General features: G+C 55.3%; 1 protein-coding gene across 1 annotated transcript in view; it reads right to left on the reverse strand.

Annotated features, from left to right (window-relative positions):
* Positions 1–8,228, reverse strand: part of DCHS1 (dachsous cadherin-related 1) — a 51,614-nt gene extending 43,386 nt beyond the window's left edge. The window contains exons 1-2 of the mRNA XM_065679034.1: positions 7,974–8,228; positions 1,822–3,618 (exon numbers count right to left, since the gene is read on the reverse strand). Of these exons, the coding sequence (XP_065535106.1) occupies positions 1,822–3,573 (1,752 nt within the window). The 5' untranslated portion in view covers positions 3,574–3,618; positions 7,974–8,228. The remainder of the gene's footprint in view (positions 1–1,821; positions 3,619–7,973) is intronic.
* Positions 8,229–13,007: the final 4,779 nt, after the last annotated feature.

Below are 13,007 nucleotides of genomic sequence, written 5' to 3' on the forward strand. Positions count from 1 at the left end.
CAGAACGGCTTCCCACCCGGCAAGCGGCACTGAGCAGGAAGGCACGGAGAAGGAGAGAGAGGGGGGCCTCCCTTCGGGGGCTGCCGCAGCCAAGACATCCCTGCACACGCCTGGGGCCCCTGTACTTCTCCACTGAACCCACCCCTCACCCCTTCCCCATCTCTGCTCCTAGCCCTGTCCCTGTCTCCACCCCCCACCTCAGACACGTGCACTGGTGCCCTCCCCACACCAAACCCGTGTCGTCCCCCACCCAAATCTGCCTCCTCATCTCTCACCCACTGCTTGTGCCCAGGCTTCCCCCCAGTCCCACTCTGACCCATCCTCTACCCCGCAGATCTGCCCCATCCTGCACTCGCCCCTGCCCCATGTTCCCTCTCTATCCTGGCCTTTGCTCCCACCCAGTTCCTTCTTCCCTCACACTCCTATCCCATGCCCTGCACTCACCCATCCCACAAGCCCCTCTCCAGCACTCCCGTCCCACCCCAGCAGTGCCCTCCATTGACACACCCTACATGCCCCACACTCACCAGCCCACCATGCCCCAGCAGTGCACCCCCAGCACACCCACAGGCTGGTTTGTCTCACCAGCTCCCCTTCCTCCTCCAGGCCCATCTCCCTGAACAGGCTGCAGGACCTCCTCTTGCCTGGTCTCACGGGTTCCTGCTCCCCCACACACCCTCCTCCCGGCCCCATAGGCACTGCTCACCACTGGGCCCCAGAGCTCCTCGTAGCCCCAGCCACACACCCAGCACCCCACCAGCCCCGCGCAGAAGTGCCCAAACCTCACCGATGCCTGGCCCACCGGGCAGCCTGGGGGTGCCTGGCCTGCACCACTGCAGTGGCTCCCCAGGCCAGCCCCAAGCCCCGTGCCCAGCCTGGCTGCATCCCTGCCTCCAGCAGCCCCCACGCCGGGCCCGAGCTGCCATTGAAATGGAGAATGCAGGGAACAGAGAGAGACAACTACAAATGTCATCACTGGCACAGCTCGGGGCCACAGATCCTGCGGAGGGGCAGGACCTCTCCAGGCCTTGCCTCAGGCCACAAAGCTGATGCAAGCAAGTGCCTCACCTCAGATCCTTAAACAGGGGAAGTTCAGGCTAGATCTTAGGCAGAAGCTCTTCCCTGGGAGGGTGCTGAGGCGCTGGCACAGGGTGCCCAGAGAAGCTGTGGCTGCCCCATCCCTGGCAGTGCTCAAGGCCAGGTTGGACACAGGGGCTTGGAGCAAGCTGCTCCAGTGGAAGGGGTCCCTGCCTGGGGCAGGGGCTGGAGCTGGAGGAGCTTTAAGGTCCTTTCCTAATTCTATCCCTCAGGTCCTGTTTCCAATGTAATGTAACAGTACCAGCTGTGCAGAAACAATGCCAGTGCTCACAACCAGCCTTACGAACACTGATGAACCTGGGCTGCGATCTCACAGGGTGGAGAGAGAACACAGCAGCTTCCCAGAGGTCTCACCCATATTCCTGAGCACCATTTTGAGTGGCCTGGCTTGCAAGCCAACTCCTTACTTGTGCAAGCCAGGCCTGGCACAGTGAGCCCCAGCCTTAGCTGAGGTCACCCCCGTGTTTTGCACAAAGGACACCCTTGAGGTGTGCCCAGAGCATCAGTGATGCTGCTCAGTACTCGTATGCAGAAGGGGTGTAACAGTGCTCTGCTCCATTCCTGAGCACACGGATCTCTGTTCCAGCATTCCTCATGCAACCGTTGACCATCTAAGCCATAACAACTGCACCGAAGAGCCTTCAGTGGCAGGTCCCCCATCCCAAGCCTGTCGCAGCCCTGGCAGTGCTCTCCTCAAGCTTAGCTCCTGGCAGTTGCACCTACCTGTAAGAAGCAGGTCCCAACAGGGGTGTTCTCCTTCAGGGACATGTTGTAGAAGTTACTCCTGAACACTGGCTCATTGTCATTGACATCCTGGAGGGCCACACGCACCACAGCCGAGGAGGAGAGGGGAGGGGTTCCCCTGTCTGTGGCCAGCACTGTCAGCTGAGGCTGAGGATCCTTCTCATAATCCAGTGGGGCAGCAGTGGTGATGATGCCTGTGGCAGGGTCAATGGCAAACCAGCTGGAGTGGACATCCTGGCCATGCACAATACTGTACCGCACCTCCCCATTGGGACCCTGGTCCTTGTCACGAGCTGTCACCTGCAGCACAAAACTACCCGGGTACACAACCTCAGGGATGCTCTGTTTGTACTCCTGCTGGTCAAAGAGTGGAGGGTTGTCGTTGATATCCATCACTTGCAGTACAAAGGCTGATTCTGCCCGGAGAGGAGGAGTTCCTGAGTCAGTAGCTGTCACTCGCAAATCATAGGAGTCTCTTTCTTCCCGATCCAGAAGCTGGTCCACACAGATCAGGTAGATGATGTTGTCCTTGGTAGTGAGAGCAAACTTGCCATCCCCTCCCTCCAGCGTGACATTGACATTGGAGTACTCGCCATAGTCTGGGTCAGAAACAGAGATGCGTGCCACATACTGGCCGGGCTGGGCTCCCTCGGAGATCTGTGGGGAGCCATCCTCACTCAGGAAGATGATAGTCATGGTGGGCTGGTTGTCATTGTAGTCACGCACATGAATAGTGACAAAGGCTGTAGTGACCTCAGGATGAACAGCCTTGTCCCTTGCCTGTACCACCAGCTCGTGCACCTTCCTTACTTCATAGTCCAGACCCTTGTTGAGCTTGATGACTCCAGTCCGGGAGTCAATGGTGAAGTACTGGTCAGGATCGCTCTGCCGACGGTTGATCTCATAAATCACATCCCCGTTGTCACCTTCATCTGCATCAGAGGCAAAGACCTGCAGGATGCTGCTGCCAGGTTTGAGATTCTCTGAGATGAGAGTGTGATAGCGGCTCTGGTTAAAGCTAGGAGCATTGTCATTGATGTCCTGGATGGACACATCCAGTGTCATCTGGGTGCTCCGGGGAGGAGAGCCACCATCGTAGGCTTCCAACAGCAGCGAATATGATGAACGGTTCTCCCGATCCAAGACGTTGCTGACTACGAGGTCCAAATAAAGGACACCATTGGGTCCTCGACGTGTCTCCAAGCGGAAGGCCTGCCCCACATTGTCTCCCTTAATCACATAGCCCTGTGTATTGAGTAGACCGCTGTCAGCATCAAAGGCTGGGTCCAAGGAAAATCTGCTGCCAATGGGTGTGTGCTCTGGGATCTGGAAGGTGCTGTGTTGTCTGGGAAAGGCTGGAGCATGGTCATTGATGTCGTTCACTTGGATGTTCACTTCTACTGTGGTGCCCTCTGGGGTTACAGCAATGAAGCTGTAGTGGTCTCGAGTCTCTCGGTCTAAGACACGAGCTGTTTTGATGATACCGGTGTTCTCATCTATCCCCAAATCAGTGGTGACACCGCTGCCCTCCTGCGCAGAGATGAAATACATGTAGGCACTGGTTCCTGGAGGCAGACCAGCACTGATGTCCCCAATGATGGTGCCAGCTGGCTGCTCCTCATCTATTTGTAGATCCAAGGTGCCCAGGACAGCAGAGCCCTTCCCTGCTCTCAGGCCTCCAAGAATTAGCAGCTCCAGCAGAATTACGGCTGACCCCTTCATCTGTTCCATTGCTAGTGACTTGCAGAGCAGAGGGTGGCTTGATCTCCTTTAATCCTGCATGGAATGCAGACCAGAGGATGCTGGTTAAGAAGGAGCAGCAAAGGAAGGACAGGGATAAAAACAGTGGGGAGGGAAGGCCTGTCACGTACATGCCACCCCATTGCTCTGTATCACCTACCCATTGCAAGGACTGAATGTGAAAATGTGTCAGAGCAGAGGGTGCCCAGAGCGACAGCCTGGGACAACACCAGGTCAGACCTGGTCAGCCAAGCAGGTCACACCTGAAGGCTGCTGAGGTTAACAGCTGGAGCCCCAGCACATAGGCTGCTCTTCCCAGACACCTGCCCTCTGGCAACACCGGGGCAGGGTGTTCCTGTGCCTTTAACAGCTGAATGCTCCCCGTGCGGCTGAAGCTGCCTGCAAGGGGACAGAGATCTGGGGACAAACAGGAGCCCCAGCACCTCTCCACCCCCAAAAAAGCTGGTCTCAAGCTGGCAGAAAGCTCAACAAGCAACCATGTTGAGACACCCCCCCAACCACCACCAGTAACATGCCTTTCAGGACCGCAGATCCACATGCCAAAAAACCATGAAGGGCAAATCTGGTGTCCCTGGGAGGCAGCAGCTAAACTGGAGTGGGCTTACTTCCAGTGAACAATAAATCAGAGTGGCTGTATTGCAGTGGATGTACCCACAGCTGAGAATGCCCAGGACAAAATCAGACAGGGCCCATTGTTTGGCCTGGCACGGAGATCTGTGGATGCCCTGAGTGGGTACCATGGAGGGTGGTGGCACTGCAGCAGGAACGCAGCAGCTGCTCTGGATCCCTCCCGGTCCCACACCCTCCACTGCTCACTCTCCTCCTTTGTCTCCTTCTCACTGCTCCTGGCTCGTTCTGGCTCCTTCACTTCATTTCCCCCTGCCGTAGCTTCATTTCACTGCAGCAGTGGGGGAGGGACGAGCAGAGAGAAGCAGCTCCCTGCAGCCACCCCACTGCTGGACATGCCGGACACGCTGGGTACACTCCTAATGCTCACAGGCTGTCAGCCCCCGGGGCTCTGCCCACCCTCCCCAAGAGCAGCACCAGGGATCCGCTGAGGAACACCAGCACCAGCGCTGCTTCCAGCCCCCGGTAAGCGAGGTTCAGTGGTCTGCGGGGATGGCGGCAGCATGAGCTCACACTTGGACTCTCTTGAAAGTGTTTGCTGCTGGTCCCATAACCACACTCAGGAGCCGCTCATGGCAGAGGCAGGACAGCAGGAACCTCCCTGTCTTGGAGGATGGAGGTGGCTGACATTGCCTATTTTGGGGACTGAGACTGCCAGCCCTTGATCAAAAGAACCCTACAGCACTGTTAACCCTTTCCAGGGGACGCAGGATGATTATTCCTGGGCTCTCTTTCCTACCCCAGGTCAGCTGCTTGGATCAGTTTTCCCTGTGGAAATCCTGGGTTAGTGACAGAAAGATAAAGTATTACAAAGTGTTTTCTACATTACAGAAGTGTTTGCTTCAGTGGGCATCCAGTGTCTGAGGTCTTTGGCAAGTGAGAGCACACACTCTTCTTGTACCTGGCATGTATGAATACTCCGTATCTCTCAGGAGCAGAAGTCAAAAGAAGATACTTCCATCACCGTGGGCTGTGAGTGGGGTCTGCGCTAGCTCAGTGGCCCCAGCCAGGTCTGTGTCTCTGTTGGAGACAGTTAAATGTCCCCAGCTGGAGGGGTAACAGCACACATCCAGAACATGTAGTGCTGGGGAATGAGGTCCAAGTTTGCTTCTGTGATGAGATTGCACCACCCTAACTGTGCCCTAGCTGCTCAGGTCATAGGAAGGTGCAGGACAGAGGGTTTAAAACCTTGACAGAAGGTCAGACAAAAACTAAATTCAAAGGAGAGTAGAATAGCAGCTAGAGAGGCAAGGCTCCCTGTGGCAATCTCAGTTGCTGAGAACAGGATGAAATTGAAAGGTTTCGGGTAGTGCCTGGAACGAATCAGGGCAAGGTACGGGGAAACCCCCACATGGTTTGATTAGTGATGTGGCTCTTGAGAAGCAGGAGGGAGTGCAGCAAGGAGGGCTTTCCACAGAGCTGCTGCCGGGGAGGGGAGAAACCTGAAAAGTTTAATCTGGGGAGTGTGAGAAGCAGCTGAGAGCGCTGTGGCAACAGGGATTTGAAATTAGGGTCCTTGGGGGAGGGAACCAGTGATACCTGTTCAAGGCCAGGTTGGAAGGGGCTTGGAGCAACCTTCTCTAGTGGAAGGTGTCCCTGCCCGTGGCAGGTGGTTGGAACTGGAGCAGCTTTGAGGTCCCTTCCAACCCAAACCAGTCTGTGAATCTGTGATAAAAGTCTATGTAAACTTCTTCATTTCCATCCTCTCCAGACACAAGTAGGTTGTTTCAGAGCCTAGTTACCTCTCTGCTGAGAGATGCAACTGCCAGGGTTGCAGCCACTGGTGGCAGCCCCCTGCTCCTGTGAATGCTGCAGGCTGGGGTCACAGAGGAAGGCAGCAGTGACCTCAGTGAATGCAGAGTCACCACATCCCAACAGCTGCTTCCAATTAGCAGAGAGCTCAGCACTGGCTGAAGTGGTCCAGGCCCAGGCTGTGTAATGTGAGCGGGCGGCCCCGTCCTTGCTGTCCCTCCCACCACCGGCACCGAGCCTCTGCGTCAGAAAAGGCAGCAGAATCCTCTGAAGAAAACCGCTGGTGCGAGAACCTGTCCAGAGAGGTGCCTGGGGTCCACAGCCATGGTAAGGAAATTGACAAGAATGGCAGCTGAAACGGCATGAGTTGCACCATCAGCATCTCCCAGCCTAGAGCTGATGGTTGGGGGCACCAGGAGAGCCCAGCCTACACTTAGCACACAAACCACATATGGGAAAACAAAACAAAAAAGGGATCTGGAACCACAGAGGGACCAGCGTGCATCCCTGCCTGCCAGTGGCACCTCTCATCTCATGGCAGCCCTAGCAGGCCCACAGTGGCCCCAGAAAGAGAAGCTGGAAAGACGGCACCCACTGTGCATGCCACAAACAGATGTCAGAGTGCTTGCTGTGCAAAAGCTCCATCAAAGCTGCAGATGCTGCTGATGCCATATCCAAAGTCTCACATGAGAGGCCATGAGTCATGTAATGATGTTTTTTTGAGGCTCCAGTCCAGTTGAGGAAGGATGCAGAAGCCCATTTAATCTTTGCTGAGCACCAGTTACTGACCTGGAACATGCTTTTCTCTTCTACATACACAGAGATATCTCTCTCAAGAGTTTCTCATTATCGCTCTCAGAGCCAGCCACAGCCCAGGCTTGCCTGCAGTGCAGCCTTAGGCTAACAACTCTTCTTCAGCCTTTACTGTCTGCCACTACCTACAGATACCATTTCCATGCCTCCTGGCACTTCCACCACCACCCACCTGGGCCTTCAGGACCAGCACCCTATTGTTCACTTCCAGCCCAGCCACATGGCCTCATTTCCCTCTGATACCAGCTCTGAACAGTGACCAGCCTTCCATGAGGTGACCATGCTCTCGGTTAAGCTCCACTGCATACCTGTGCATCCCATTTCTGTGCCACACCAGAGCTTCCTGCCTGCTGTCCTACCTCTGGAAACACTCCCCCCTCAAAGGACACTAATAAAATCTCCTCACGCATTAGCCAGTTCCCACATTCCGGCCTACACGCATCTGACCTGGCCCCTACCACACCATGTGCCCATCGCAGAGGTGCCGCAGGGCCGTGTCTGCGTCGTCTCCACGGGTGCCCCAGGCTGTCAAGGGTCTCCCTCCCTCAGAGCTCCCGGACCTCTCTCTCGCACACGGCCCCCCGGCGCCTGGGGCTCCCCGCACCGCCGGGGGCTTCCCAGCCGCCCCAGGCGCAGCCCTGTCCCGGGCACCCCCACCCCCGACGTGGCGCCCAGTGAACCCTCGGTGCCGCAGCTCTGCCAGCGCCGGTCCCCTCGGCTCGGGTGCACAGCCCCCGCCTGGCGCCTCCGCGGCTCCTGCGAGCTCCCGCCCCGCCACAGGGCTTCCCCTGCGGCCGCCGCCGCGGCAGCACCGCTCCCGCACCCTCCCCGTCCCGCTCCTCCGCCGCCAGCGCCGGCCCCGCTGCCGTCGCGCCGCGGGCGAGGCCGGTCCGGCCGCGGATCCCTGGTGCTGCGCCGCCGCGGGCGCGCCCCCCCCCCGCCCCCCCGCTCCATTGTCTGCGCTGCGGAGGCAGAACAAAGCGCCCGGTCCCGGTCCTGGCCGGGGTTCGGTCCTGGTGCCGGTCCCGCTCCCGGTCCCAGTCCCGGGCCTCGGCCCCGTCTCGGTCCCGGTCCCGCCCTGTGCGGTCCGGCTCGCCTTGCGGCGGTGCCGCTGTGCGGGACACCGGTCGAGGGCGCGGGGCAGACGGAGGGGATCGGTGCCCGGCGCTGGCACTTACACCGCGCGTCCCGCGCTGGCTGCGCTCACATCCCGCAGACTCCGGCTCCGCCAAGACGTCCCGCAGCCGCTCCGGTACCCCGGTGCTCTGGTGCCGCGGTCGCTTCGATACCGCTGGCCGCTCCGGTATCCCCAGCGCTGTGGAGCGCTCCTGCGCCGCGGCCACCCCGGTGTGTCGGTGCTGCCCGGTGCCGCAGCCGCCCCGGTCGCCCCGCGGAGCGCTCGGCGGCGGGTCGGCGCTGGCTCGGCGCGGAGGCTCCTGCTGAAACCCGACCCAGCGCCGCCCTCAGCCCCCCGCTCCCCCCGCTCCCCCCATCCCCGCCCCGCCACCGGAGCGCGCCGGCGGAGCGCGGCCTCCGAGCGGCCCCGGGCTGGGCTCCGGGGCGGTGGGACCCCGTGGCGGGACACGAAGGGTCCGGGGAGCGGCGTCGGGGAGAATGGCTGGAGCCGGGGTAAAGAGGGAGCAACGGGCGCCGGGAACCCGGGGAAATGGGAAGAGACAGGCAGGAGCGAGGCAGGGCAGTGCTGGGATGGGACAGGGCAAGGAGAGGGCTGGGCAGATGAAGGGAGGCTGTGCGTGACACTGGGGACACTGGGGCCACGATCGCAGGGGCACAACCCATTCTCTGCTCTCTGTTCCTTCCTGGGCAGAGAGCCCAGAGTCCAAGTATCTGTGACCTGTAACAGGCTGGCACCTTGGCTCACATCAGGGCATCTAATGTCCATGTGGAAGGTACTATCTCATCTGTAGTGCCTGCACTGCAAGTGGCTGGGTCTCACCAGTCTATGATGAGTCAAACCAAGACTGGTGAGTGATTGTCGAGGCTTCTCCACCAGTGGCTCCTGCTTGGCGCAGCCTGGCCGCTTGAACATCTTTTCCCTGCTCCAGCCAGGCCAGGTCCCAGAAGTACTGGTGTGCGGGTTGGGGGCCACTCTGCCTCCAGGCCAATAATCGCTGCTGGACCTTCTTTTATTCTACCTTCTTAGTAGAGAAGCTGCCATTGACTACTGGCTATGACAGTCCATTGCTAAGATCTTGTGCTATAAAAACCACAGGTCAATCTGCTTCCTCAGGAAAATGTCTAGGTTCTTCCAACAGTGACAACCAATTCAAACAGAGAATATGGACAGGCTGGATCAATGTGCCAAGGCAAGTTGTATGAAATTCAATAAGGCAAAGTGCTGGGTCCTGAACAACCCCATGAAATGCTCCAGGAGTGGGGAAGAGTGGCTGGAAAACTGCTCATTGAAAAGGACCTATGCTGGGGTGCTGACTGACAGAGCTGAGCATGAGCAGCTTGTGCCCGGGCAGCCAGGAAGCCCCCAGTATCCTGGCCTGGGTCAGCGCCAGTGCAGCAGCAGGGCCAGGGCAGGGATTGTGCCCCTGCACTGGGCACTGGTGAGGCCGCACCTCGGATCCTGTGCTCAGCTCTGGGCCCCTCACTGCAAGAGAGACATTGAGGGGCTGGAGCGGGACCAGAGAAGGGCAATGGAGCTGGTGCAGGGCCTGGAGCACAAGTGTGGTGAGGAATGGCTGAGGAACAAGGCAGGGGGTTTGGCCTGGAGATAAGGAGGCTCAGGGGAGATGTACTGCAGCTTTTCAATACTTAAAGGTGGCTTATAAGAAAGATGAGCAGGACTTCTTAATAGGGCCTGTAGCGATAGGATAAGGGGTAGTGGTTTTAAACTAAAGGAGAATAGATTCAGACTAGACATAAGGAAGAATTTTTTTACAGTGAGGGTGGGTTACAGGGTGCCCAGAGAAGCTGTGGCTGCCCCATCCCTGGCAGTGTTTAAGGCCAGGCTGGATGTGGCTTGGAGCAATTTGATCTGGTTCAAGATGTCCCTGCTTGTTGTGGGTGCTTGAACTAGATGACCTTTAAAGGTCCCTTCAACCTTCCAATTTATAACCTGAGGATGTATGGGCTGAAGGAACAGAGCAGTAGGTGAAAATTGGCTGCACCTCTGGGCTCAAAGGGTAGTGATCAGTGACTCAACATGGAGTTAGTGCATGTAAGCCAGGAAAGTACAGCAAGCATTGAGCTGTGAGCCAGTGCTGTGCAGTATGGTGACACAGAGTGCAAGTTTGCAGATGACACTTGGAGGTGTGGCTGATACGTTGCATGGCAGAACTTTGGTCAAGAGAGATGTCTAGAAACTCAAAGAATTGGATTAGCAGAAACCTCATGAAGTTCAATGAGAAGAAGTACAAAGTTCTGTTCCTGAGGCAGAATAACCTGTAACTGGTACAGGGTGGGAACCAACCAAATTGCACTCCTGCTGAAAGGAACCTGGAGGTAGGGGTGGAATCAAGAATCATAGTTTGCTCTCGTTGCAAATGGAGGCAAACAGCTTCCTGCACTACACAGGAGAAGGGTGAGTGGCAAATCAAGGGAAATAATTATCCCCTCAAGCTGGGACGTGGTGAAGCCACCCTGAAATCCCAGGTACATTCCTGGCCCCCCTGTTCATGAGGAATATGGAAAAACTGTAGCAGATAGGTAAGGGCCAGACACCCATGACAGAGTTATAGAGGCACTGAAGAAGCTGGGCTTGCTCAGGCTGGTGATGAGTGGCTTAAGGGGCTTCTTAATGGCATCTTACTGCTACTTTAGGACATGTTAAAAAGATGATGGCACCAATAGAACAGTAACAATGGGTACAATTACAGCCTGGGAGATTCAGAGTGAACATCTGGGGAAGTGTGTTTCACCAGAATTGTGCAGCCCTGGAAAAAGCTACTACTGACCTAGTGTTATTGCCAGTCTTCAAATGAAAAGTTGGACTATGCGTTCCAGACACCCCTTTTAACGGGAAGGGCTGTCTACAGTGAATCTGTGAATTTCATTCCGTTTCTGTTATGCCACTCCTTAATAATAGCTTTTTGCTTTTATGATGTTCTGGGCACGCTCTATGCTCATGATGTCTCTTTACTTTGTGTCACTGAGCAGCACTTTCAGTGTATTTTGTTTTTCCCTTTGAGATCTTCACTGGAAGAAGTTCAACAGGTGAGCTCCAAACCTGACCCTGACCACACCACGGATCTGTTTGAGCACAGACTTTTCGGGTTTCTGCTAAATTTTTTCCCCAGTCTTCTACATCTTACAGGTTTCATATTAATTTATCTCTTCTCATTTGAATAAATGATTTTTCATGTGTCACTGTAGCACTGCAGTTCAGACACTGACCAAGCTTTTTGCCTGGCCCCTCAAAAATGACTTCTAAAGAAAGCGGTCTGATGTGCACTGTAGCAAACCTGCTGCATTTGATCACATTTGCCAGTTATTATCAAGTTTTCAAATTATCATTTCCCTTTAAAATCTGCCTTGAATCCTTCACACTACTGCAAGCAATCTGCATTTTCCATGGACATTCACTTCACTCCTTCTTTCTTCAGTAATCTGTGATGTTTCTCATTCTTCAGCCCCAAGCACTGCCCCACATCATTAAACAGCCCTCCTCTCAGACTTGCAATTTGCACACAAGTGTTGTTTCTACTTAGGGATGGAAATCAGTGCATTCCTTTTCCCAGTAAATTCTAATTTACTATATATTCTTGATCCCCCTTGGCAAAAAAGGGGTGAATAGATCCATATCATGTGCTTGGCCTTCAGAGAGATCTTCAAAAGTCTTTCTGACATGCAAATACCTTTGAAGCTGTATGTGGGCTGATAGAAAAATGTAAGTTAACCTATACCTTGTAAGAGCAACTAAGACACAGAAACAAGAGCAGAAATCTGCTATTCAACTATTCAGGGCAGAAGGTTACTGGTAGTAGTAAAGGTTGGAACAGGACTGCTGTATCATGCCTTCCGATAGAAATTAATAACATGGAGAGCAGAGTATGGAGAAAGGGGCACATTGTGAAGGTGAGTCTGGATTCATCAGTGCTATGGTGACTTCAAGAAACTGCAATAATGTAGGAGCCAGTGAAATGGAGCAAACGGAGTCAGTAGTGACCGGAGCATGGCTGGAAGGCAGCACAGAAAACACACTCTCTGAGTACTTGGTGTTGTCCTAGAGCTACAGGCAAAAGCTGCACTGTAATGGGATGTTGTGCTCTCTCATGTTGTTCTTCTGCCACAATGACCCTGATCTTGGAGTCAAGCACATCCCCACCCTGACTGAACTCTCCATGTTCTCACCTTCATCCATAGCAGGTGGGAAGTGGTCTGTCAGTTTAGCACCTTCCTGATAGACGGCAGGCTGCTCCTGAACCGGACAGGAGCAACTAGCACGGAGCCCGGCAGCACTAAGTTGCTCGGGACGCTTCCATGCTTGCAGGCTGAAGCCTAGCTCAAAAGTCCCAAACAGGAAATCCTCCTGGGATGTGCTTAGGCTCTGATTCCCGGACGTTCACAGCAAGCAAAGGCTTCCTGCATTCAGAATGGAGGTTAAAAATAAAGGAAGGCAGGCACCTGCTAGGAAAATCCATGGCTGGGAGCGGGAGAAGGAAGCACAGCACTCCCTGAGACAGGAGTAAGGGCTTTTGGGTGAGATCTCAAGTTTGCCTCTGCCATTTGGAATGCCCTTGAAAACCATGAAATATAAAGGAGTTGCAAAAACATTTCACCTGGGAAATGGGGCTGGTCCCTCAGCTTTGCAGCTCTGTACTCAAAGCCTGGTCAAAGGAAATGCTGCTGAAGGCAACCTGACTTAGATTTGAACCTTACAGTGGAAGAGCTCTGCAACTCCCGTTTGTCAGGATGGACACAAAGCTCCTGTCACATAAGGTCCTGCAACAGGCACGTTTCTGTGTTACAGGGTTTGTTCATGAGCAGCCTGGAGCCCTGAATGCCAGGTCCTCTCCCTGCGCTATATGTGGTGGGCAGTTAGGGTACAGCAGGTTGTGTTTTTGCCTTCTCTTTACCTTGGAAATGTGCTGAAGCTCAGGAGTGTTGGAAGCAGCTGGATGGTCTTAACATCACACTACATTATGCCTGAAGGAAGGATGCTGAGCCATCACCTCCCCTTGCTACCCATCTTTCCCATGGTAGCCTGGTGAGGACTCCCCACAGCCTATTTTCCACGGCTC

The sequence above is a fragment of the Lathamus discolor genome, chromosome 4 (genome assembly GCF_037157495.1).
Source record: "Lathamus discolor isolate bLatDis1 chromosome 4, bLatDis1.hap1, whole genome shotgun sequence".
Taxonomy (NCBI): domain Eukaryota; kingdom Metazoa; phylum Chordata; class Aves; order Psittaciformes; family Psittacidae; genus Lathamus; species Lathamus discolor.